The sequence below is a fragment of the Rhinolophus ferrumequinum genome, chromosome 15, assembly GCF_004115265.2.
Source record: "Rhinolophus ferrumequinum isolate MPI-CBG mRhiFer1 chromosome 15, mRhiFer1_v1.p, whole genome shotgun sequence".
Lineage (NCBI taxonomy): Eukaryota > Metazoa > Chordata > Mammalia > Chiroptera > Rhinolophidae > Rhinolophus > Rhinolophus ferrumequinum.
This window is the reverse complement of record NC_046298.1, coordinates 39,954,839-39,980,649: the sequence shown is the minus strand read 5'-3', so window position 1 is coordinate 39,980,649 and position 25,811 is coordinate 39,954,839. Positions and strand designations below refer to the sequence as shown.

General features: G+C 52.7%; 1 protein-coding gene across 4 annotated transcripts in view; it reads left to right on the top strand.

Annotated features, from left to right (window-relative positions):
• The window catches only part of GRIK5 (glutamate ionotropic receptor kainate type subunit 5), a 53,995-nt gene extending 31,627 nt beyond the window's left edge, over positions 1-22,368 (top strand). For 2 of the 4 annotated variants that reach the window (XM_033128675.1, XM_033128678.1), the window contains 8 exons: positions 4,486-4,602; positions 4,796-4,905; positions 5,426-5,599; positions 13,617-13,782; positions 15,034-15,259; positions 16,955-17,083; positions 17,175-17,296; positions 21,379-22,368. In XM_033128675.1, the coding sequence (XP_032984566.1) occupies positions 4,486-4,602; positions 4,796-4,905; positions 5,426-5,599; positions 13,617-13,782; positions 15,034-15,259; positions 16,955-17,083; positions 17,175-17,296; positions 21,379-21,807 (1,473 nt within the window). In that variant the 3' untranslated portion in view covers positions 21,808-22,368. Of the gene's footprint in view, positions 1-4,485; positions 4,603-4,795; positions 4,906-5,425; positions 5,600-13,616; positions 13,783-15,033; positions 15,260-16,954; positions 17,084-17,174; positions 17,297-18,124; positions 18,813-21,378 lie in introns of those variants that run through there. The other 2 variants (XM_033128676.1, XM_033128677.1) reach the window with 2 other exon arrangements.
• The last annotated feature ends 3,443 nt before the right edge of the window (positions 22,369-25,811 follow it).

Here is a 25,811-nt window from a genome sequence, read left to right as displayed (position 1 = left end):
TCCGCAAATATCTGTCAAGCAGGGAAATGAATGGAGGAACAGACAAAAAAGACAGGGTGGCTGCAGTGGAGGGGTGTGGAGCAAGGTGGCGGGTATCCCAGTCTGTTGGTGCTGCTGTAACAAAATACCAGAGACTGGGTACTTTATAAACAACAGAAATTTATTTCTCACAGTTCTGGAGACTGGAAGTCTAAGATGAAGGTGCTGGCAGATTGGGTGTCTGGTGAGGCCCTCTTCCTGGTTCATAGACAGCCATCTTTTTGCCGTGTCCTGGGGGCGAGGAAGCTCTCTGGTGCCTCTTTTGTAAAGACACTAATCACACTCATGAGGGTTCTACCCTCATGACCTGATCACCTCCCAAAGGCCCCACCTCCTAGTACCATCACACTGGGGATTAAGATTTCAACATACGAATTTTGGGGGGATACAACTATTTAGTCTACAGCAGTGGGGGATGAGGCTGGCGAGGTAGGGGCCGGAGGGCGCAGGACCTCAGTTTTGCTGAGAGTAAGAATGAGAGTTATTGCAGGGTGCGAGCAGGGTTGTAGTTTCTGGGGTCCCTCAGACTGCTTGGTGGGTGGCCAGGGAAGCAGCGACAAGCTTTCCAGTCCTGAGAGATGCGATCTGGATAGGGGTGATCAGGGCACGGGCAGTGAAGGCGGAGAAAAGCGACTTTATTCCACAGGTGTTTGGGGGTGGAATCAAGAGGGCTTGAGGATAGACACGTGAGGGGTGAAGGGATGTCAGGACGCCCCCGGGCTTCTGCCTGGGATGTCGTTGAGGACAGGGTGGAGGCTGAGTTTCTTGCGTGTTCATGGGAAGTTCAAGGACTCGCTCCATTCTCTGGTCACTCAGCTCTCATTTCCTGGGCTCCCTGGGAGCAGGGAGGAGTCGCACACCTGGACCCACACCTCAGGTGCCCCAGCATGGGGGGCGAAGCTGGGGCAGCAGACAGGTGATTCCGGGGAGTGGTTCTGAATCCTTGGGTCAGCTAGAGCAAGGGCCTTACCTTCAGTGTGCCTTGGTTTCTTCATGCGTAAAATGGGTCAATGCCGCCGGTGCATCCCCATAGAATTGCTCTGGGGACTAAAAGACTCTGGGCAGGGAAAGCCCCGGAACTCTGGCTACGGGGTAGGTACCGTGTAAGTGCGAGCATCTGGACCTGCGTGAGGTTCCCTAAGGCCTGGGAAGGGGAGGTTTCTCTGTCTGGGAGGCCCTGGAGTTGGGACAACATTCCTGGGCCTTCAACAGAGGAGACACAGGGCGCATCCAGCTGGCCCTGCCTTTGAAGGTTTAGTAGCCAAGGCAGAGAGGTGAACAGCTATTTTCCAAAGTGAGCTAAGTGCTGAGATCAAGGAGTGTCACCATGGGGGGAGCATGGAAGGCGTTGCAGAAGAAGAAAGTCTCAAGGGGGCCTTAGTGGGATGGGTGGCCTCCAGTTCTGCCGGACAGAGTGGGGTGCCTAAGGCAAAGGTACAGAGGCCAGAAAGCAGCTGGCTCAAGAGGGACAGTGACAGGCCCCAGCGTGCGGTGGGGAGCCGGAGTAGCCTTGGGTGCTGTTCAGAGAGGCTGGGCTTGGTCAAAACCAAGCAGTACTCTGGGCAGGTCCTCCGTATAGGCTCTGGAGTGCACTCTAACCAGCTAGGCAAGGAGCTTGTAATTCAGTAGGGAAGACCGTCCAGTAATAAGCAAACAGACAGGGTCATCTCCAGTAGCGCTAAGTATATAAAACGGGGTAATGGGTAATGAGAGAGAGGACCCGGGTGGAGGCCACAGGTGTGAGCTAAGCCTCGAATGGTGAGGAAGAGCTGGGGGAAGAGCACGTGCAAAGGCCCTGAGGTGGGAAAAGCCTTTGCATAGGTGGCAAAGGCCTGCTATGTTAAAGAGTGAAAAACAACCATTGTGGCTGGAGCCAAGTGGTTGGTGGGAAAGGCCATGAGGTGAGGTCCACAGGCAGCTGTGTCTCAGATCATATAGAGCCTCCTGGCCACGAAATAGTTTGGTTTTCGTTGCAGTGGGAAGCCACCAGTGGGTTTTATAAACAAGGGACTCTCACTTTGGGTTGGGGGTTATGAGTGGTGATAGGGAGGCCAGGGAGGCTCAAACTGTTGTCAGGAGAGAGATCCCAGTGGTCTGAACCTTAGGGCAGAGGTGGAGAGAAGTAGACGGATGGGAAGCAGAGCTGCTGCCCTTGCCACTGGAGGAGAGGTGGAGAATGCAGCAAAGACAAGAAGCAGGCCGGGGCCGGTGTGTGGCCTGAGGCCACGTCTCAGGACTGGGTGAGGAGGCTAGTGAGCCAGGCAGGGATGGAACAGAAAGGAGCGGGAGCCCTGCAGGCCTTAGGGAGGAGGTGGGCTCCTGAGCGCCTGGCCTGGGGACCACCAGGGCCCTCCCAGACCCATCGCCAAGAGGCCACTGCCTCCTGATTTCTAAAATGGGGACTCGGACCCCATGGAGGGCCTTGTCAGGACACACCTCTTGTGGATGCATAAAAATCATTGGATTCCTGTATTAGCTCTGATTGTTTCTGACAATTTACATGTTAGTCATAAAAGTGGCAATGCACATGAAAGGGGGAAAACGCCCTTTACTGTCAACACCCAGGGATTCCCAAGGGTATTGTCAGAATCCGGCCGTGTTCTGGGCCCCTGCCACACCTCACCGCCTCTGGATTTGGCTTTGGGACTGTGCCTGTTCTCTCTGCTCCCAAGTCATACTGGGGCCAGTGCCATCTTTCCGCTGCCCTGTGTTAGTTGTTTGACTTGTGCCACCTCTCTCTCCTCTTCATTCATCTTTTGCGTCTGTCCTCTCTTCCTGACGTGGAATTGTCTTTGAGACCTGGCTCTTCTCCCTGACCCTGGATTTCATTTTGGGCCCACGTACTCACCCCTTGACCTTGGTTTTGTTTTCAACCTGTGTCACCTCCCTGCCTTGTGGTTATCTTTTGGCCGTGTGCCCTCTTTCCCCGCCTGGGCCTATATTACTTTGTGTGCTTTCAGTCTCAGCCCCTTCGAGGAGAGTGTGTGTCTCCTCCTGGGCCAGTGATCCAGGACCTTGACTCTTATTTCAGCCCCAGAGGAGGTTTCGGCTTGAATTTGGAGTTGAGGCCTGGGGGATGGAATCATTATGTCTGGAAGGCACATCCTGGGAGGCAGGTTCCCAACACCCACCCCCATTTTACAGATGAACAAACTGAGGCCTGGAGCTGCAGAAGCCCATGCCTGAGGTCACCCAGCGAGCACAGGGCAGAGCTGGGGCTCCCTACTCCCTCCCCAGGTCCCTCCCCACACCCTGCCCTGTCATGTATGTACACATGTGAGGGCTGCGTGTATGAGTGTGTGCACTGTACCTCTAGGGAATGCCTGCTCCCGCGTGTGTCTCTGCTGCTCCCTGCGCTCGTGGACAGGGCACACATCTGTCTGCCTGCATCTGGGTGGCTGGTGTTTACTGGTCAGCCTGTGTCGGGGCCCATATGTGTGGGTATGGGCTGGTGTGCACATGGTAGAGTGGTACCAACCTGACCGGTACAGTGATCACGTGTGTAGTGTGCTACATGTGTATGTTGGTGGAGTTGAGGGGAGGTCAGGAGAAGGGCCAGGGTTTTCCTAGCCTGTGTCCTGCCCACAGCCAAAGGCCAGCTGATGTCCACTTGGGCCAGAGAGAGATGGCCCTTTTGGATCAGGGATTCGGGGTGTGCCAGCCAGACCCCCACCTAAACCCTTCTCTCTCTCTCACCCTACCTACTCCCAGCCGTTGCCGCTTCAGACCTGGACCCCACATGCAGCTTCCCCCGAGGTCATGATCTCAGTTGAGCTGGGCACTGGGCCTGTCAAGGGGGTGTCTTCATGCACATATCTGAGTCACTGGTACCTGCCAGGGGCAGGAGAATGGCGGTCACAGTTCCTGCCTTTACTTTTAGTGCCTTTGCTTCTCTGAGATTCAATTTCCCCATCCATAAAATGGGGCTAGTAGTGGCCCTCAGGGAGCTGTTGGGAAGAGTATACAAAGTAATCTCTATGAAGTGCTGTCTGGCATGAAGCCTGGCATAGAATAATCACGTGACAAATTTTGTTAACTAAGAAGAAACAGGCACCAAGAGGGTCTGAGTGGGTTGGCATGCAGGCATCTCAACTCCAATCCCAGGCTCTCTCCAGGACCGAGGGGGGGGTGATGAGGGGTGAGGGTCCGTGGTGGGTTTTAGAAAGCACCTTAATGATGAACTGGACAGGGGGCAGGAGGGATTGGACGGGGTGGGGCAGCAGGCAGGAAAGAGGCCCCAGAGCCTCTTACAGCAGACATGAGATGACGAGGGCCCAATGTGAGGCGCTCCTGGAGACAGTCCCAGATTCTGGCCCCTCCTGTCCTCTCTTTGCGTCGCTCTCGACTTCTGATGTTCTCTCTCAGTCACTGTCTGGGGGCATTTCTCCCTAACTGCCCGTCTGTCTCCCTGGCTGCCCCTCTGCCCCTGCCCTGCTTCCCCTCCAGCAGAAGGCAGACCTGGCTGTGGCCGCGTTCACCATCACAGCCGAGCGGGAGAAGGTCATCGACTTCTCCAAACCCTTCATGACCCTGGGGATCAGCATTCTCTACCGAGTGCACATGGTACGGGTCCCCTGAAGATGTGGAGGCTGGACGCAGGGGCTGGCGGTGGGACCAGACACCTGCGTTCCCAAGGGAAGCCGAGGCTGTGGGCTGGACCTGGGAAGGGCCAGTTGGGCTTCTGGGGGTCGGGGGGTGTGTCTGGGGATGTGGCTCAGGTCAGGGTGGCTCCAGGTCTTACTCCTTCTCCCCTCAGGGCCGCAAACCTGGCTACTTCTCCTTCCTGGACCCCTTCTCCCCTGCTGTATGGCTCTTCATGCTTCTCGCCTACCTGGCTGTCAGCTGCGTCCTGTTCCTGGCCGCCAGGTGAGTCCCTGCCTGCTGCTGGGGAAGAGGGGGCAGGGAGGAGACCTGAGCTGGGGGCCCACGACTGACTGCACATTGTCATCTGTCTGGACCACCCTGGGCCTCCACTTGGGGCCTTGGGTTCTCTGGACCCTCCCGCCCATCCCGGCCCCGTCTCTACGTTTCACCCTGTGGCTCTGACTCGCTCTGTGGCTCTCTCTGGGCCTCTCCCCTTTCCATTCTTTCTGTCTTTCTCTGTGTCTGTGTCTCTCTCTGTCTCTTTCTGCCTCTTCTCTGTGTCTCTCCATCTCTGTGGGTGTCTCTCTGCCTCTCTCTCCATGTCTTTCTCTTTTTACCTTGTGTTTGGGTGTGTGTGTGTGTGTGTGTGTGTGTGTGTCTTTCTGTCCATCTGTCTCTTTCCCCTCTGTTTCCTGTTTCTCTCCTGTCTCTCCTGATCATGGTGGCTGTGTCTCTTTCCTGTTTCTCTCCTTTTTCTCCCCACCAACCCCACCCACCCACCTGGCCCCTTGTCTCTCCACAGGCTGAGCCCCTACGAGTGGTATAACCCACACCCATGCCTGCGGGCACGCCCCCACATCCTGGAGAACCAGTACACGCTGGGCAACAGCCTCTGGTTCCCCGTCGGGGGCTTCATGCAGCAGGGCTCGGAGATCATGCCCCGGGCGCTCTCCACACGCTGTGTCAGCGGAGTCTGGTGAGAGGCTTTCTGTCTGTCCGCCCGGGGTGGTGGGTCCCCAGTCCCCACCAGCTGTGTGATAGGGAATGGGGTAGGGAGAGCGGAGCCCCAGCCCTGCCACTTACTAGCTGTGTGACCTTGGGTAAGCCAGAGCCCCTCTGCGTGCCTCAGTCTCCTCATCTGAAAAATGGGGATAAAAATGCCCATGACTCAGGTTGTAAGGATTCAGTGAGGCTGTTATGGAAAAGTGCTTCTGCTGACATGAGGGTCATAATCAGAACAACAGTGGTACTGTCGCTCTCGGACATTGCCTAGCAGCCACACAGGCTTAGAGTCCTTGAGCCCAGGCAGCCTTCACTGTCCTGAGGCCGAGGCCCAGACCAAGACACCTGCTCCTTCAAAGTCCCATGGGGACCCAGTAGCTTGGACAGAACTTATTTTGCCCCTGTGACAAGCTCCTAGAAGCTACATGTCAGAGAGCAGGCACCGACAATGCGTGGTGTCTGGCCCACAATTTAAAATTTCTTTTAATTAGTTGGCAACATTTCAACATTGGGCAAATTCACTCGCAAACCCAGGTTTCTCTTCTAGACAATTTGGGAGATCTGGTGGCGCCCAGCTGGCATTCCCACTTGGCGTTGGTGTCTGTTCCATCGGCCTCAGTCGCTGCTGCCCGTCAGTCACTTTCTGGCCTGGCTTCCATAAGCATTCACATTTGCTCCCCCTGCCTTTCAGGGAGCAGCTGGGCTTGGCTGCTGTTCATGTAACTCTTCTCACCCCGTTTCCCTTATTACCACAGAAGACTGAGGAGAACACTTAGGACAGGGGAGATTCTTCTGGTTTTGTGGATTGGAAGACTGACACCCAGAGAGAGAGAGCAATTTACTTTATAAAGTGCATGCGTTCAGCTAGAGGCAGCGCCAGGCTGAGCCGAGCTCCCGCCCCAGTGCCCCTCACCCGAGCAGGCCCTCGGGGCCGCCTGAGCCCAGCCCTGCTCCCTGGCCCTTGGTGACCTCTCCAGGGTAATCCCAGGTGTCAGGCCTTCTCAAGGAGCGCTTCTTCCTCACCTGCTCCTGTCACACAGAATTGCTCCTTCTGCAGTCATTCAATAGGTGCTGTGCAGGCCCCTCCATGTGCCAGGCACAGGTGTAGAATCAGCCCTCAAGAGGTGGAAGAGCCGAGAATAAATAAGGAAACATACATAAACACAGGGATGTCCTATTTTATGCCGAGAATGTTTCCCAAAGATATTGTCTAATTCAAAACTTGTTCAATTCAAGACTAACCGAAATGGTGGCAGGTTTTTCTCTCTCCCAGCTAAGCAGGACTAATCACCATATGGCGTCATTTGCAATTTGCTTGGTCCACTGGCTTCCAAACATTTGAGTCTTGATGATTTTGTTTTTTTTCTTTTAGCCTTTGGGGATTTGCATCATTTCAAGTATTATACCCGATATTCGTTTCATATTGCTGCTGCAACAAATTACACAAACTCAGTGGCGTAAGACAACATAAGTTTATTCTCTTACAGTTCAGAGGTCAGCAGTCCAAAATAAATCTCACTGAGCCAATGGCAAGGTGTTGGCAGGGCTGATTCTTCTGGAGGCTCCCCAGGAGAACCCATTTCCTTGCCTTTTCTAGCTTTTGAAAGCTGGCCGCTTCCCTTGGTCCATAGCCCCTTCGTTCATCTTCAAAGCCAGAAGCACATCTTCAACTCTCTCTCTGACTGACCTTCTACTTCTAAAGACCCTTGTGATTTTGCAGGGCCTGCCTAGCTAATCCAGGATAATCTCCCATCTCAGATTCCTTAATCACATCTGCAAAGACCCTTTTACCCTGTGGGGAAACAAAACATCTCCAGGGATTCAGATGTCGACATCTGGTGGGGGCCGGGCTCCCTTCTGCCCACCCACAGCCCCAGTGAAGTTATTCACATTTTTAGCGTAATGATGTCTCAGGTGCACGTACACGGTGGTGCTAAGGATCCAAACGGTGCAATGAAAGAGAACAGTAGAGAATGGGGTGCTCAGGGAAGGCCCCACTGAGGAGGCGACATTACGCTGAGTCCGTGCCAAGGGGGAGGAGGAATATTCCAGACGGGCCAGAGAGGGCAAGCGTGTGAGGAGGTGGCTGCCAGGGCATGAGGAGCCCTGCCGTGACCAAGTGGGCCGAGGCCCCGGGAGAGGTGGGAGACCAGTGACCTCTGCAGACCATCCCTTCCTTCTGCTGCGCGGTCAGGGAGGTCTCCTCCAGCTGGCTATTCTCTGTCCCTTCCCATCTCTGTCAGGAAGTCTGCAGTCACTCCCCCTCCCTCACTGGAGTCTTTGACCTGGGCTCACTCTTGTTTCTACCCCGATCCCTCTCACACATTCGCTCATTCCACAGCTATTTCAGTGGGTTTTCATGTATCTCCAAAAGTGCCCCTGGCCCAGTGATTCAGCAGGCCAGGGCCAGGGGTGGGGTGGTGGGCGTGGCTGCCATTACCCTACCACACTTGGTTGCCACCTGAACTGCAGCAGCCAGGCCAGGACCCACCTCCTGGGCCCCAGTGTCGTCGGGCCACAGTCCCTGCAGCCACACCCAAGGGCTGGTCATTATCCAGGACAGCTCTGCCTTGGAAATCAGTGCCTCTAAGTTTATGCTCTGACAGCAGCCCTGTCACTCCCAGGCTCTCCCTGGGTCACTCCCATGACATGAGTCCTTTCACCTTCCTCTTTCCTGTCTGAGCCCCACCTGCTTTCATGCCCACCTAGGTAGGCGCCTGGGCCATGTCTTCAGCTACTCCTTTGGCATTGTTCTCAACTCCTCAGATCCCATTGCCCTTCACTCACGCCATCCTAGCCAGAAAGCCCCGAAACCTTAGATCTAATCAGCAGCTTGGCTCCCCTTTCCCCCGGCTCCCCCCGGGTCATAGGGACCCCTTTGTCCACATGTCCAATGCTCCATTCGCCACCCTCCTTCTAGAAACCCCTCCTAGAAACTGCTGGCTGTGTCCTTTGGGTTTCCACCTGCCTGTTTCATTTTGCCGTGGTTCCTTTTGCCCTTGCCGTCTCTCTTGGAGCTCCGCCCCCCCCCCGCACCACTGACATTTCAGTGTTTGCAGACCCAACGCCCTCTTTTTACAACAAATGTTTTGTAACATCTCCTTTTCCACCCTGATGAAATTCAAGGGCAATATATCTACCTACACATGTGATTTAAAACATCGATAAAACCCCCTAACCGCAATGCAAAGGAGAAAAAGGGAAGTGATTTATGAAAAAATAGTAGGACAGTGATACATAAATGCTTGGGCAGGACTGTGCTAGAAGACAGACTGCAGTAGTCAGGTGTCTGCGCCTCCTTAAAATGGATACGTTTGGAATTACAAGAAGTAAGGCCACTTAATAGAATTATGTCAACACCTGAGACTTGACAATTTGAAATAGTTGGTAAATGAGTACGTTCGTACAAATAACAAATCTGTGAATGTGACAATTTACTAATGTAGCTGGTCCAAGCATTTTTACTTGATGACTCAAATACCATGAATAGGGTTGTGCTGTCAGAGACGTGATTTCCCAAAATAGTGAACAGTTCTTGGCAAAGTTCCAAACAAAACAGGATCCAGTTCCTCCAGCTAAATAATAGAAATCATCCAGTTCTTCCATCTAAATATTACTGAGAAATGATCTAAATCGTAGGTGCATTTCTAGAAATTTCGGTTTCTATTATAACCATGCAAAAAATACTTTGGTTTTTATGTACCAAGTTGTTAAGCTCAAATAATCCTGGACCAGATGTTGCCTGTTCAGACTGGGCTGCATTGTGGACACCTGCTCCCGCCCACTAACAGCCGGGGCCCCGCTCAATCACTCTGGCCACCAGAGTGCCCCATACCTCACCAAGCACCTTCCTTAAATGTCTGCCGGGGGCGCTCCCCACTTGGGGACCAGAACTCTGTATACTGGGGCCATCTCATCCAGCCCTAGCTTCTCTTGCTATTTATAACACACTTCCTAGACCTTCTCATCTTCAGACCTCTCCATGGATGCCTGATGGCGTCCCTAAAACTCAGCTTGTCCAAAATGGAGCTCACATACTTACTCCCGAATTGTATTCCCCATCTGTCATCCCCTGCTCTGTCTCGCTGAGTGGCCCCTTCTCACCCGCCCCATACCCCCCACCAGTCAGCCACACTACATTTTTGGGGGTCTAGGTGGTACCTGGTGTCTACCAGCCACTGAATAATTTTGTCTTGAGTGGGTGACAACACTGACCCACAGGGTGGGTTTGCAGACTTGGTTTCCGGAGAGGAGGTGTCAGGTGGGGTCTTTGTCAAGTTTTGGTTTTCTTTTGCAGAAGGCTGTATTATTTCATCCTCCACGCCACCCCTACCCCAGTGCCTTAGCATGGAGTCGTGCACTTGTGCTCAGCAAAGGACAGCTGCTGTTTTCATTGTCTGCTGGAGGAGGGGGTGCTCTGGGAGGCCCTCAGCATCTCCCTATCTTCAGGCCTGGCCACTGTCACCTGACAGGTGGGAGGACAGAGGGCCAGCATAAGACAGCGGCTGCCCTTGGGTCCCAAAGCCAGGTCAGTGGGGGCCTCTTCTCCCTAGTCCGTCCTGAGTCACCAGGACGAGAGGACACTTGCACAGTGTAACTCTCTCTGACTACAGCCCTGTGAAAAGGGGCCTATGATTGTATTTTCCTCACAGGTGAGTCCAAGGTCACACAGCTAGGCAGTGATGGAGCCAGGATTTGGGGGTTTTCCAGAGATCTTTCTATTATTGATTTCCAGTTTAGTTCCATAGGATTTTAATCCTTGAATTTTACTGAGACTTGTGGCTCAGCGTGTGGTCTCTCCTGGCAAATGTTCTGTGTGCACTTGCCTAGAATCTGCTGTGGGTGGGTGCAGTGCTCTGTAAATGGCAATTAGGGCCCGTAGGTTGATAGTGTTATTTACGTCTTCTGTATCCTTACTGATTTTCTGTCTTATTTGTTCTATCAATTATTGAGAGAGGAGTGTTGAAATCCCCACCTGTAATTGTGGAGAAATTGTATCTATTTTTCTTTTCAGTTCTATCAGTTTTTGCTTCATGAATTTTGAAGCTCCGTAATTAAGTGCATAAATATTTGGGATTGTTTTGTCCTCTTGACGAATTGATCCCTTTGTCGTAACATCATGTCTGTCTTTATTCCTGGTAACAGTCCTTCTTCTGAAGTCATCTTTATTTGATATTAATATAGCCACACTTTTTTATGCTTAGTGCATAGTATGTCTTTTCCTCATCCTTTCACTTTCAATCCATGTCATATTTAAAGTGGGTTTCTTATAGGCAGCTTGTGCTTAGGCCTTGGAGCAGGGGTTGGCCAACTTTTTTTGTGTTGGGTCAGATAGTAAATATTTCAGGCTTTGCTGGCCATGCAGTCTCTGTCGAAACTACTCAACTCTGATTGTAGTGAAAGCAGCCGTAGACAATACACAAATGAGGAAGTGTGGCTGTGTTCCAATAAATCTTTATTTCTGAACACTGACACTGCAATTTGAATTTTGTATGTCATGTGTCATGAAATATTACTCTTCTTTTGATCTCCTTTTAATCATTTAAAAATGTGAAAACTATTCTTAGCTTGTGGGCTGTACCAAAACAGATGGCAAACCAGATTTGGCCTGTGGGCAATAGCTTGCCAACCCCTGATTGAGACCTTTAATGTAATTATTGGTATGGTGAGGTTTAAGCCTGCCAACTTGCTGTTTGTCTTCTATTTGTTCCATCTGTTCTTTGTTTCCCTTTCCCTCTTTTCCTCCCTTCCTTTGGATTTATTGAAAGTTTTTTTATTCTGTTTTATTCCCACTCTTGACTTATTGACTGTACTTCTTTTATTTTTCTTAGTTGTTTCTCCAGATTTACAATATGCATCTTTAATTGTTATGAAATACTTTCGAGTAGCATGCTACTTCACATAAGATGTGAGACCCTTACAACAGTATACTTCCATCTCTCCTTCCTGTCTTTTGAGCTACTGTCGTCGTATATATTACTTCTCCTTATCTTATGAACTCCACAATACATTATTTGTGTGTGTGTGTTCACTTCAATGATAAATATCTTCTAAAGAAATATTTAAAATGGAGAATCTGTCTTTTATATTTACCTACGTGTCTACCATTTCTGATGTTCTTCATTCCTTCATGTACATCCAAATTTCCATCTAGTATTTTCCTTTTACCTGAAGAACTCCTAACATTTCTTGAAGTGCTGGCCTGCTAGCAATGAGTTCTCCCAGATTTGTTTGTATGAAAAATTTGTTAATGTGTTTTCTTCTTTCAAGGATCTTTGTTGCTGGATACAGAATTCTAGGTTGACAGTTTTTTTCTTTCACCACGTTGCCACATTGTCTTCTGGCTTGCATACTTCCTGACAAAAAGTCTACTGTCATTCATTGATTCTCTGTGTATAATATGTTTCCCCCTTTCTGGATGCTTTTAAGATTTTTCTCTTTATCACTGGTTTGCAGCAATTGATTATCATGTGCCTTGATGTGTTTTGTGTGTATGTGTGTTTATCCTACTTGGCTTTATTGAGCTTTGTGGATCTGCAAGTTTATATTAATAGTTTTCATCAAATTTGAAAAAAAAAAATTTTGGCCATTACTTTTTCAAACATATTTTTTCTGTTACCCCCCTTTCTCTCCTCTCTTTCTGGGACCCCAGTCACATATATAAGACCACCTGACAGTGTTCCTCAGGCCACTCGGGCTCTGTGCTCATTGTCAGTCATTTTTTATCTCTCTGTGTTTTATTTTGGATACACTCTTTGCTTTCTTCCCATTCCCTGTGCTTTTCTGCTATAGCATCTAATAATCCCTTCCAGTAAAATTTTCCTCTCAGGTATTGTATATTTCATCTCTAGAAGTTCTATTCTCTTCGGTTTTATATCTTCCATTTTTTTCTGCATTGTGTTCATGTTTTTCTTTATATCTTTGAGCATTCTGAAAATATTTATAGTAGCTGTTTAATGTCCTTGTCTGCTAATTCTGTCATCTCTGTCAATCTTGGGTCTGTTCCGATTGAGTGATTTTATTCTTGATTATGGGCCACAGTTTCCTGTGCTTTTGTGTATCTGGTAACTTTTTATTGGATGACAGACTGTGAATTTTACATTGTTTATATTGTTGAATGCATCACTTTAAAGAGCCTTGGACTTTTCCTGGCAGACAGTTAAGTTACTTTTAGTGTATTTGCATCCTTACAGGCCTGTTTTTAAGTTCATTTAGGGCAGGTCTAGTGTAGCCTTTACTCTAGGGCTAGCCTAACTCTATTTCTAATGTGTTGTCCTTTTGAGTCTCTACTGAATGTCTCATGTATCCAGTGAGATCTCTCTACTCTGGCAGGAGGGAGCTCAAAAGATTTCCAGCCCTGGGGAGTGGAAGTCTTTGAAAGTTGTTCTTGTCTGGTGCTAGAGTTTCATCCTGTGTGTACACAGTTTGATACTCAGCCAAGGACTCAAGGGGACCATATGCAGATATCTGGAACTTTCTCTGTGCAGCTCTCTTCTTTGGGTCTTCTGTCCCAAATTCCAGCCATCTTGGTCTTCCTCATCTCTGATCTCCATCCAGTCAGTAAGATTACCTGACTGGGTTTCCTTCCTTCCTGGCAATGCAGTCTGTAAATTAAATCAGGCCGGCAGCCTGGGCAATAACAACGCTCACTTCGTTTGTTTTTTTCTCAGGGATTGCAGTCCTGCGATGCCTGTTGTTCTATGTATTTGAATAGTTTCCTATATTCTGTCCAGTTTTCTAGTTTTTCTCAATGGGTGGGTATTTTCAGACCATCTTACTCCCCTGTATCTGGAAGTGGAAGTCTCTGGAAGCAATATTTAAATCCAGAGAATCTGGCTCCAGAATGCATGCCCTCAGCCTCTCCACTAGTCAGCAGTCACTGAGTCTTCTAGCTGCCAGGTCACTCGGGGGCACCATCAATGGGGTGCATGGCCAAAGGGACAGGGTGGCAGGATGGCTCCAGCCTGTAGCTCACCCCTCCCACCCCTCAGGTGGGCCTTCACCTTGATCATCATCTCCTCCTACACGGCCAACCTGGCTGCCTTCCTCACCGTGCAGCGCATGGAGGTGCCTGTGGAGTCGGCTGATGACCTGGCGGACCAGACCAACATTGAGTATGGCACCATCCACGCGGGCTCCACCATGACCTTCTTCCAGGTGGGGCCCTGGAGCTGCCCAGGCTTGGTGTCAGGAGCCCAGCTCAGGGTGGAGCTGGGCAGGGCCTCCTGGGTCCTGATTGTCATGACACTCAGGGAGGCTGAGGAACAGAAGACACGCTCACACTCTCATGAGGCATGCTACTGTCTAGCTGGGGAAGGAAACTGGACTTTTGCCCAGGGAATGGGGGAAAGGAGGCAGGTATGGGATCTAATGTCAAATCAGTGCTGGACAGGCCAAATGGCATCCAGGAGGCTGCTAGAGGATCAGTTCTGGCAAAATGGACCAGCAGAGAGGAGGGGAAGACCCTTCAAGGTGAAGGGAGCTTGTCCCTATGTATTTTGGGGTACTGGGGAGAAATCGAAAGGAAGACAAGCCAGGTGAGGAGGTTTGGGTGAGAAACTGCAGAGGCCTCGAATGTCAGGCTAGGGCTGTGACTGGATCCTGTTAGGGGTGGTGGGAACAGTTGAGGGGTGACCCATTTAGTGCTGGAAATTTCTTCTGGGGCAGTTGGGGGTAGACAAGTGGTCTGGAGAAAGCTACAGCTGGGCAAGGGCCACTGGCTGAAGAGGTAAGCAGGAGTGTGAACTCCCAGGTTACGCGGGTGGGTGGCAGGACCATTTCCCAGGTAGGAGAGCAGAGGAATAGGGTTGGGAGGTGCCAAGCCACTGGGTGGGGCCTATGGGGCACGTAGGAAGAGTAGAGTTTAGACCTCAGATCACAGGAGAGGCCCATGAGTGGAGAGCATGTCTCGGGTGGTAGGGGCAAGGGTGGTCATTTCCAGAAAGTTCCCACAGGTCCTGTAGGAAGTAAGCTGTCCTATTTGGCATGGATGGGGGCGGGTCTCTGAATCAGGCTGGGCCATGGATAGATTTGGGGGTTGAGCATACGCTCCCAGGTTCTATGAGTAAGGCCTGAGAGCACTGGGAAGACAGGGCTGGTGTCAGGTTGAGCCAGGCCCAGGGATGGAAGAGAGAAGAGGGTTGCAAAATAGACCATAGTCCCTTCTTTCCAAGCCTTCGGTCCTTGGGGTCCTTGCTGAGCTGGGGGCGGGGGGCGGTGGGATGTCTTGGACCTGGGCTTGAGCAGTCTCTCCATTTTGTCTCTCTGTCCGTGGCTCTTAATGTCTTCCGCTGGTCTCCTTGCGCCCTCAGGTGGAGGGAGACTTCCTGGAGGGCAGGGGACAGGTCTCAGGGGAAGGCAGGGGGTGGAAAGCCCCTCATCTCTTTCCCTTGTGCCCACTATGCCCAGAATTCACGGTACCAGACGTACCAGCGGATGTGGAACTACATGCAGTCGAAGCAGCCTAGCGTGTTCGTCAAGAGTACAGAGGAAGGCATTGCCCGAGTCCTCAACTCCCGCTACGCCTTCCTGCTCGAGTCCACCATGAATGAGTACCACCGGCGCCTCAACTGCAACCTCACCCAGATCGGGGGCCTCCTGGACACCAAGGGCTACGGCATCGGCATGCCACTGGGTATGATGGCAGCGGCCCTGGCACAGGAGGCCAGCTGTGTGAGCAGGTTGGGGACAGGCTGGGAGTGTTGTGGGTGGCCTCCTGGCTGTGTGGCCTTGGGCGGGTGACGTCATCTTCCTGAGCCTCTGCACCCTCAACCTGCAAAAGAGGGCTTAGGAGCAATCAGTCCCAGACCCACAGGGCTGTTGGGAGAGCGCAGTGGGCCCTGAGGCTTGCCACCTTCCCGCATTGGCCCCAGGTCCCCTTTAAAAGTGAGAACCTTGTTTTATTTACTTCATATTTTCTGCACCAAACTATAGCCTGGTTCAGAGCAGGCACTCAGAAAATGGATGATGGATGTTTTTGGATGGATGAAAGGGAGGGAGGGAGGAGGGATGGATATGCCAGGGAGACTTGGACATGCTTTTCCAGGGCTCAGTGCTAGAAACTCACCATCAATTTTGTTGCCAGATTTTGGCAGTTTTAAACCCATCCGTGTGCTGATGACTGCTGCCATAGTTATCTATTACTGCCTAACAAATCACCCCGAACCTAAGCAGCTTTGTGGCAGAGTCAGTGCTGTGCCAGGGTGTTCAGGTGCCCGATCCCTCCCTGACTCATCATGGCTGCAGGCAAGAGTGTCACCTGCCTCATCCAGAAAACGGGAGTGGTAATACCTGCCTCACAGGGCCACTGTGAGACTTGAATAGATTTCTGTAAACCAAGGGTCTGGCACATAGTAGGTGTCAAACACGAGTCACCCCACTCACCCATATCCCGAGTTCCTAGATCCTGGTAAATACTCAAGAAATACCGTAGTGAATGAAGAAATAAGTACAGGAGAGGATAAGTGTGGGGTGTTGGGAGCCCAAGGACAGTTTCAGGGGAGGAGCGGTGTGGCTGGGCAATCACTCACTGGCAGGGCTGACGCCCTGCGGTGTGCTATGCACATGCGCCGATGCTGGTACCACAGCAGGGAGCTGCCGTGCCCCACCCTCCTGCCTTCCACTAGGGCAGCAGACTGCAACCAGACAACGAACACAGCTTTATAATGTGATGTCAGGTGGTGACTACTGCTCTGAAGTAAATTAAGGGGAAGAAACTGACAGGGAGTAGAGCGCTTGGTGTCATTTTAAATAAAGTCAGTCAGAGACCTGCTGAGGAGGCACCATGTGAGCAGAGCCCTGAGTGAAGGGAGGAAAGGAACATTCCAGGCAGAGACAGAGGTCCTAGGGTGGGATTGAGCCTGGAGGGTTCGAACAGCCAGGAAGCCTGTGTGGCTGGAGCTGAGCCCTGCGGGAGGGCCGCCCAGGCGAGGCGGGGAGCCCCAGGTGGCCAGGCCAATGGCTGCAGGCGCTGGTAGGCCAGGAAGGGACCTTGTCCCATAGCATTGGGAAGCCACTGGAGAGTTTTAAGTACGAGAGAGGCGTGATCTGACTCTGTTTCTGAAATTGTCCCTCTGGCTGCTGTGGAGAAGAGGCTGGGTGGGAGGTGAGGGGAGGCCACAGGGAGGGGACCATGACAAATGTGACATGAGGTGTAGTGCAGCTTGGCCCAGCGTAGTGGCGATCAGTGGTCATTCTTGAAGGTGAAGAAGGCAGACCGTGGGGACGCACCAGAGACAGGAGGAGGGGCTGGGGTGAGGAAGCAGTTGGGATTGGGTGGGCAGGGCTCTGGGGCCTCGATGGCCAGTCCACCCTCGTGTGCCCGGTCCAGGCTCCCCATTCCGGGATGAGATCACACTGGCCATCCTGCAGCTTCAGGAGAACAACCGGCTGGAGATCCTGAAGCGCAAGTGGTGGGAGGGGGGCCGGTGCCCCAAGGAGGAGGATCACCGAGCTAAAGGTTAGCCGCCCCGTACACGGTGCCCTCCCGAAGACCCCTTGGAGCCCCCATGGCCACACAGCCCGACCCCTGGCTCTCCTCCAACCCCCAGGTCTGGGCATGGAGAACATTGGTGGCATTTTTGTTGTGCTTATCTGTGGCCTCATCATTGCTGTCTTCGTGGCCGTCATGGAGTTCATATGGTCCACGCGGAGGTCGGCAGAGTCCGAAGAGGTGAGGAGGTCGGCGAAGGGTATTGCGGGGAGCAGTGGGACTCCAGGGGCGGAGGGGTTTGAAAACTGCGGAACTGGGAACCTTACTGAAGGAAAGCAGGTAGCAAGGAGGGTCCAGGGGGCCATGGAGGTGAGAGGGGACCTGAGAGAGTCCAGAGGTAGACGAGATTGGGAAGGGGTGAGAGCAGACCAGCTGGAGAGAGGATCCACGGGCATGAGGAGGACAGAGGGGGAAGAGGGCACGGGTAGAGGTGAGGATGGCGGGGAAAAGAGTGAGAAGGTACACAGCGAGAAGGGTGTGGGGAGAGGCCGGGTGGGAAAGCACGAAATAGGAGGATAGACAGAGGCGGTAAGAATGCAACTGAATGAAACCCAAAGAAACAGACTTGCTGACTGCTCTCACACTAGGTTCCAAGCCTCCGGCGCTGCCCAGAAATACTCCTCCATTGCCAGACCTATTAGTGCCCCTGCACTCCTAGATGGTTCCGACCTTGCCCTCTTTCTGCCAGCCCCCAGCTCTTTCTCCCCTCCTCACCTTTGGCTGATGACCTTGCTTCTACTCCCCTGAGAAAAGCAGAAGAGCCTGCAGAGCCCCACCTCGTCCACACACCTCGCTAAGGCACCTTCCCCTGTCCTGACCTCCCCTTCGCCTTCCCCAGGACATCCCTCAGCAGTTCTCTCCTTCCCTCCCACATCATCAATTTTCCCTCTTTACTGGATCAAGGCTGGCAGCATACAAATGTGCTGTCATTTCTCCCCTCTTCAAAAACCCTCTCTTTGCCCCGCTTCCCCTCCTAGTCATCACCTCCTCCCTCCCCTTCTCTTACAGCTGTTTCCAGTCCTCTTCTCCCATTCACTCTTGGACATACTCCAATCCAGCTGCTGTCCCCACCTCTCCACTGAAGCCACTCTTGTCACCAGTGTCCTCCAGGTCATAAATCCCGTGCCCGAGTCTCAGACCTCACTGTGCTTTGGCACAACTTTAAACTCTCCTCAAAGCCTGTTCTTCTCTGTGTGCGTCATTTCCCCCTCCCTCCATGGCCACTGTTTTATGGGGACTTGTACTCGGTCCTTGAGCTGCTTCTCTTCTTTGTTCATTGCCGTGGTGACCCCATCCAGCTGCATGGTTTGTAAGACTGTCTGTATGCTGAGGACTTCTGTATTATCTATTGCCATGTGACAAATTATCCCCAAATTTGCAGCTTAGAACATCCAACTTACATCACAGTTTCTGTGGGTCAGGAATCTGGGAGCAGCTGAGCTACGGTAGGTGGTTCTGGACGCCCAGAACCACCTGGTGAGGTCATGGTCACAATGGCGGCTGAAGGTTCAGCTAGGGCTGCAAGGGTCCACTTCCAGGGTGGCTCACTGGATCAAAATGTACCCGTGGGGTTTTAATTTATGGAGGTGAATGTGATGACACAGAGAGGCCAATGCCACTGAAAGAAGAATTTATCACCGTATTTTGCCGTGTATAATGCGCACCCACGTTTTTGGCCCAAACTTTCAGGGAAAACATCTTTCATTTTAATCTTTTAATTCAAATTTTTATTCGTTTACATTTAAGTACTTGTTTTTGCATTATAAAGGAATTTTAGCATTTATTTTTTAACATGTTATAGTATAAGAAATTTTATGTAACAAGTAATTACAAAACACAAGAACAGATACAAGGTACAAGAAATGTTATGTACTGGAAACAAATTTATGATATTTACGCATCATAAAAGGCCAAGAACTCTTTGTCATTGCAAGCTCATCATAAGTTCAACAAAACCAATTATCATATTCCAGGGTATTATTTTGCATACGGATATGATTATTGATTTCTAGAGTTACACTTTTAACTCATAAGCATAAATAAAAGCGTTAAAAACATTTTTAACGGAATTAGTACTACCCATGTATAATGCGCATCCTTATTTTTCTCTCACAAATTTGGGCAAAAAAATGCACTTATACACAGCAAAATATGGTACTTAACTCCCCCCCACAACGCAACACTCCACACAGGGATACATGGGGAAGCACCAGATTTGGGTTAGGAGCAAGAGGAATGAGGGGAGAAACCTAGGCCAGAGCCTTTACTGGTGTGTCTGCAGGAAAGGAAAGGCAAGGCAAGGAAACAGCTTAGGACTAGCTAGTTTGGATAATGTTGGTGGGTTCTGGGCTAGAGGGGTGGCCTCTAGATTTCTGGTACTTGGTTCCTGATAATTTAGGGCAGCTTGGTGTGTGAGAGGTAGATGAAGGGAGTAGATGGGGTTATAGACTCAGGATTGGTTGGTTTGCATTTGAAAGGCGGGCCTTCACTCCTTGGTTGTCTCTAAGAATTGGCTCCCTTTGGGAGAGGCAATCTCTCCCTGGCCAGCAAGATTTTTAAGATGTCAAAACATCCTAAGATACAGAAAATAAAGACCATGATTAATATACTTATTCACATGGCAGCTGGCAGGAGGCCTCAGTTCATCTCACAGAGGCTGCTCCACAAGGCTGCTTGAGCTGTGGCAGCTGACTTCCTCAAGTGAGTGATCCAAGAGAGAGCCAGGCAGAAGCCAATGTGTCCGCTGAGCTGGCGTGTTCTGTTGGTCACATAGCAACCTTGATACAAAGACAGAGGGGCTTATGCAAGGGTGGGAACGCCAGGGGCTGAGATGTTGGGGGCTTCCTATCATGGCCACCAAATGTGTATCTCACAGGGACCTCTCCCTGCACTCAGGGTTTGTAAATGCAGCCCCACCCTCCACATCTCCACACGTGTCTAACAGGGAGCCACGTAATGCACAAGTCTAACATGGAGCTCCTGCCCCCCCACCAAGCTACACCGTCATTCAGGCTGCTCAGGCCAAAATACGTGTAGTTACCCTTCATCTTTCCTTCTCTTTCACACCCTCTACCTGATCTCTTAGCAAATCCTGTTAGCTCTACCTTCAGAATACATACCCAAAATGCAACCCCTTCTCTCCTGCTTGGTCACCACCACTCCGGCCCAGCCCCTGCCTTCTCCTGCCAGGTTACAGTAGTGGCTTCCCAGTGTCTCCCTGCTCTTGACCGTGGCCTCGTTACAGTCTGTTCTCAACACAGCTCCGGAGTGATCCTGTGAGAGCACAGCAGTCCCTACTTCAAACTCTCCAATGGCTCCCATCTGACTCAGAATAAAAGTCCAGTCCTTCCGGTGGCCTCTGGCCTCACACGAGCTGGCCCCCATTGCTCCTTTGACCTCAACGACTCCTTCTCTCCCCCTGTGCACCCATTCGATCCACCCTGACCTGTTCGAGGTTCCTTCAACAGGCCACACCACTCCCACCTCAGCACTTTCTTCCTGCCAGGCTCCATGCTGCTCAACCCAGCACCTCCTTTCAGTTTCACTTGCAGGTCCCTTCTTAGTGAGTCTTCCCTAACTGTCCCATGTGGAAATTCAGCATCACTCCCCTCCCACACACCTCACCTCTCTTCCGAATTTTATTTTTCTCCAAAGTATTCATCATCAGCATACATACTATCTACATTTGGTGTGTGTGTTATTTTTTGCCTCTGCACACTGGAATATAACCACTACTCGGGTAGGGACTGCTGTCTGTCTGGTTCTCTGCTGTATCCTCCGGGCCCAAAGCGGCGCCTGGCACACAGTAGGTGCTCAACAAATATGGCTAGCAGTGACTGCATGAACCAGAGGCAGGAAATGGAAAACAAGTAAGAGGGGAAGGACTAGAGGCAGAACATTTAGACTGAAAAGAGGAGACAGAGAGAAGGTAAAGGGTAGATTCAGGAAGAAACCCAAATAGGAATGGAGACAGGAGAGAGGAGTTGGGAGGTGGAGAGATGAGACTGGAAGAGCACAGGGAGGTAAAGGAACCGGGAGGGCAGTGGGTGGGAAGTGAGGGGAGAGGAAGAGAGGAGGAGAAAGGCGAAAGGGCGTTCCGGGAAAGAGAAACAAGTGGGGTGAGGAGAGCAGGAGAGTTTGGAGGGGCAGGAAGAGCAGAGGAGGGGAGCAGAGAGGAGGAGGGGAGGGAGTGTGGAGAGGAGCTGAGAGAGGTGGCGGCGGAAGGGAGAGCGCGGGCCGGTGATCCTGCGCGCCGTCCGCAGGTGTCTGTGTGCCAGGAGATGCTGCAGGAGCTGCGGCACGCGGTGTCCTGCCGCAAGACATCGCGTTCCCGCCGGCGCCGGCGCCCGGGCGGCCCGAGCCGGGCCCTGCTGTCGCTGCGCGCGGTCCGCGAGATGCGACTCAGCAACGGCAAACTCTACTCGGCCGGCGCGGGCGGGGATGCGGGTGGCGCGCACGGGGGCCCCCAGCGCCTCCTGGACGACCCGGGCCCGCCCGGCGGAGCCCGGCCCCTCGCCCCCACCCCCTGCACCCACGTGCGTGTCTGCCAGGAGTGCCGGCGCATCCAGGCGCTGCGGGCCTCGGGGGCCGGCGCGCCCTCGCGTGGCCTGGGAGCCCCCGCGGATGCCACCAGCCCGCCCCGGCCGCGACCCGGCCCCTCCGGCCCCCGAGAGCTGGCGGAGCACGAGTGACCACGTGCGGGGCTGGGCGGGCCCCCGGACTGACCGCAGGGACTGGGCCCGCCCAGGCCCGGTCGCCCCCGCTTCCCCAGCGGGCGAGGGACAAGACTTGTGTCCTGGCGGGCCAGACGCCGGGATTTTGCCTTGGGTTCCCGGTGAAATCCGAGGCCCGGCTTCGGAGTCTGCCTGCGCCCCCTAGTGGACTCGTCAGAGAATGCCGCAGACCCCTCACTCCGCCCCCCACTGCGGACCAGAGGAGCGCAGGAACCGAGGACTCCGAGAGCCGGGGACTACGGGGGTCCGGTCCGGGAAGCGGAAAGCAGTTCGTTGGGAAAACCCCGTCCTGAGACTGCTCAGGCCCTCCAAGACTTGACGTAGCCCCACCCTCCCTGCTGGAGGAGGGGAGGGCCTTTCGGCAGATGGGTGTCCCTGGCGCCTCTTGCCTCTGTCTCTCTTTTTTTTGGGGAGAAAACTCAGAATTTCTATGAGACCCCCCCGGGAGGGGGTCAGTTGGGCCCCCCCACCTGCCACACCCGAGTCCCTGTTGGAATAAAAAAAGAAAAAAGAACAAAACCCCCAAACTTGGGATACCCCAGTCTCATTTCCTGGGGAGGGGGTGAGGGCATTGAAGACTTGGTTCCCTCAGGGAGTCTGCTGAGATCCACAGACTGGATGGTCACGTCTGCGCTCTCCATCCTTGGCCCTGCCCACAACAGCAGGTCAGCCCGGGTCCCAGCAGCTGGCCCCTCTCCACTGACCTTCTCTCAGGACAGAAGGAGGTTGCAACAGAGACCCTGAGACAGATGGAGAGAGAGGCGGGGATCTGGAGAGGGAGACACCAGGAAACACAGACACAGAATGACAGAAACCAGATGGGGTTGGGGGAGGGGAGTGCGAGTGAACCTTTCAGTGTGGCAGGCCTGGGCGCCCCCCCTCCCCACCCCCGATGGCCCGTGTGTGTCTGAGCTGGGGTGATTTGATGACTTTGTGCGCGTATTTGTGTGTGTACATCCATGGGGCTATCTTCAAATGTCTGTGTCTGTGACCCTGTGTTTCTGCTGAAAATGTACCTCCCCAGCTCCCAAGAGAGGAAGTGAGAAACCCCTTAAAGAGGGATAAGAGTGGGTCTATTTTCTGTCCCAGCCCTCCCCCTGCTCTGCAGGAGGTTTCTGTGGAAACTGCAGCTGAGAAAGGACGAATGAAGGTCACACAGTGAGAGCCAAAACGAGGCCGAGTAGAGGGGAAGAGATGGAGAGGTGGGGAGACAGGACGGGAAGAGACAGAGATGGGGGGAAAAGGGGAGAGAGAATTGAGGGGCAGAGGAAGATGGGGCAGGAGGGGGAGAGACAGGGAAACATACTGTGGTGGGAGAGAAGATAAGATAGAATGGAGAAGGTCACGAGGGGGATGGGCAGCGGGGACAGATAAGCAGCGAGTTACCCAGGGAGTTGGGGCTGAGAGAAGCAGGGAATGAGGTGGAACTGAAACAGGTGAGAGACAAGAAGCCATGGAAAACTAGATGGAGGCGGGAGGGGGCGGGAGCAGTGAGAAAAGCCAGACTGAAGGACAGCAAGGGGGAGAAGCTGGGCGGACCCCTGGGGCCTGCGGCCCAGTGCAAGGAGCTGTCCATTCAGCACCAGCCTGGCTGAATGGCCCCGTCTCCCCTGCAGAGCCTGCCTGCACTCGCAGTCCTTGGGCCGGCCACAGCCCAGGAGACCTGCCTGGCACACAGTGCCCCCAGTCTCCACCTGGCCCCTTCTGTGTGTCGGACACTTGCTGTGTGTGTCCCCCTCAGGGACAGGTGTGGGGGTGAGCTTGTATCTCAGCGTCCCTGTTGCCTACACATCTCTTACAGATAATCAATGTCTGCCCTTGGGCTGTACTGTCAGTCTATGGAGGTGACTAAAATATAATTGCACACTCTGGTCTCTCCCCCTGTCAGTCCCAATACCACACCACTGATCTTCTCTGGGGTCTCTCCCCATTTCTGAGTCTCCCTCTCCCGCATTTCTACTCTGAGTCTCCCCAGTCTTTATCTCTGAGTCCCTCCAGTTTGCCAAACGTGGCTCTGCCTGGCTGTATCCCCGTGTCTCTGTCACCTTCATCGAGTACTTCTGTTGCTCTGTCTCCCTCCATCTGTTTTCTCATCTCTGTTTTTGCTGGTCTCTATCTTCGTCCGTCCATATCTGCCTCTCTCTGGTTCTGAACTGTGTGTCTCTTTCTCTTATGTCTCTGTCTTCGGTGCCGAGCTCTCCTGTCCCCGTCCATCCCTGTGACCTTCCTAAGTCTTCTCCCCCCCCCCCAACTTCCGCAGAGCCTCGCGCTGAGAGCACAATGCACAGTCATCAGTCTCACCAGCCTTGTGTCTGAGGAGGGAGCGCATGAGGGGGGACATGAGCCTGCATCTGGGGTGGTCTGTGGGAGACTGAGTTCTCCCTGAGCGCAGCTAGAGCACAGGAGGAGAGAGCATACAATCTCCTGGGATCCAGGCACTCCCAGGCTTCTCTGTCCCCCCAACACGCTTCCCCATGGTCCAGGCCCATCTCTGCAGGCCAAGGGTCAGAAGAGGGAAGGGATGATATGTTGACAGGCCCTTCCTCCTCCCTGGGAAGGGGGCAAAGTTGGGGGGGCAGCCTGGGGGCCAACTACCTAGGTTAGCAGAGGTGGCTCCCCCTTTGCCCAGTCTCCATGGAGACAGGCCAGGTCTGCAGGCCCAGCCTCCTTTGCTGCATATTCAGCCTCCCTGTTACCGTGGCAACAAAGAACAGCAGGGAGGGATGGGGATGGGTCAGAGTACAGGATTGGGCCGAGTCTCTGGGAAGCCAAGGTGTGGACTCCCTGTCTCCTACTCTTTCTCTCTGTCCATGCCCATCTCTGTGGCTCTGAATCTCTGTCTCTGTTTCCATGTCTCTCACTCTGGCCGTCAGCCTTTCACATGTTTCCCTGACCTGAATCTTCCCCACCCAGCACCCATGCACCAAGCTCACTCTGTGCCTCTTGCCTATGTCCTCCACACCACCACTCCCAGAAGTGGGGAGGACAACCCCATTCTGAGAAAGCTGTAAGGACAGTCTCTCTCTTGCTGTCTTGCTCTATGAGGGGGTGTTCCTCATAGAGCAAGGGTGTGGGAGTGAGAGGCCATGACTCCTTGGGTTTCAGTGGGTAGCTGGTAGGGTGCTGTGTGTATGTGGCAGGCCCCGGGTGGGGGTGCTGGCTGTGTGTGTCTGTGTGCATACACATACCGAGGTGGGATGTGATGTGTGTGGTATATGGGTGAGGGCATTGGGATGTGTTGGAAATGCAACAAAGGTGTATGTGATAACACTGCAATATGTGATGTGTGCAGCCTGGGAGATGTGTGGGATGGTGTCGTGTGATGTTTCTGTGACTTGTGCCATGTGTGAGTTTGTGTGCACCATTTTGTGTGTCATTAATAATTAGCAACCACAAATTGCCAATTTAGCACTGTGGGCCTTTGCTCATGTCCACATATACCGGCGAAGAGCATGTGTGATGGTGTTTGCGTGTTGTGTGAGCGTGGAGCGGCATCCACAAAGCTCCTGTAGTGTCTACAGGCAGTGAGAGGCCGGTGGTGTGCAATAGTGCTGAGTGTGGGTGGGTGTTGTTTCTTGGGTCCTTGGGTTGCATGGCTGTAGGTCCCTCTGTGAGATGGAATAAGGCCGGGTATGGTGGAATGTGTGATGTGTATATCTTTGGTAGTGTGTTCTGAGGGTGTGTTAATCTGCATGGCACTTGATGATTGTGATTGTGATTCTGTTATGGTGTGATGGGGTGTGTGATATGTGCATTTCATTTCTATGTGTTCCTGAGTCTCGGGTTGTGTAGTGTGTGTGTAAGGGTACAAGCTGGTGTGATGGACTGTGCTTGTGAAACTGGTGAGGTGTGATCGAGTGGTGTGTGTGTGTCCTAAGCACCTGGGCTCTCTGGGTAAGTGTGTGATGCTAGGTGGAGTCCTCTGGCTTCCACGTGTCTGCTGTGTACTGTGCAGTGTGTCT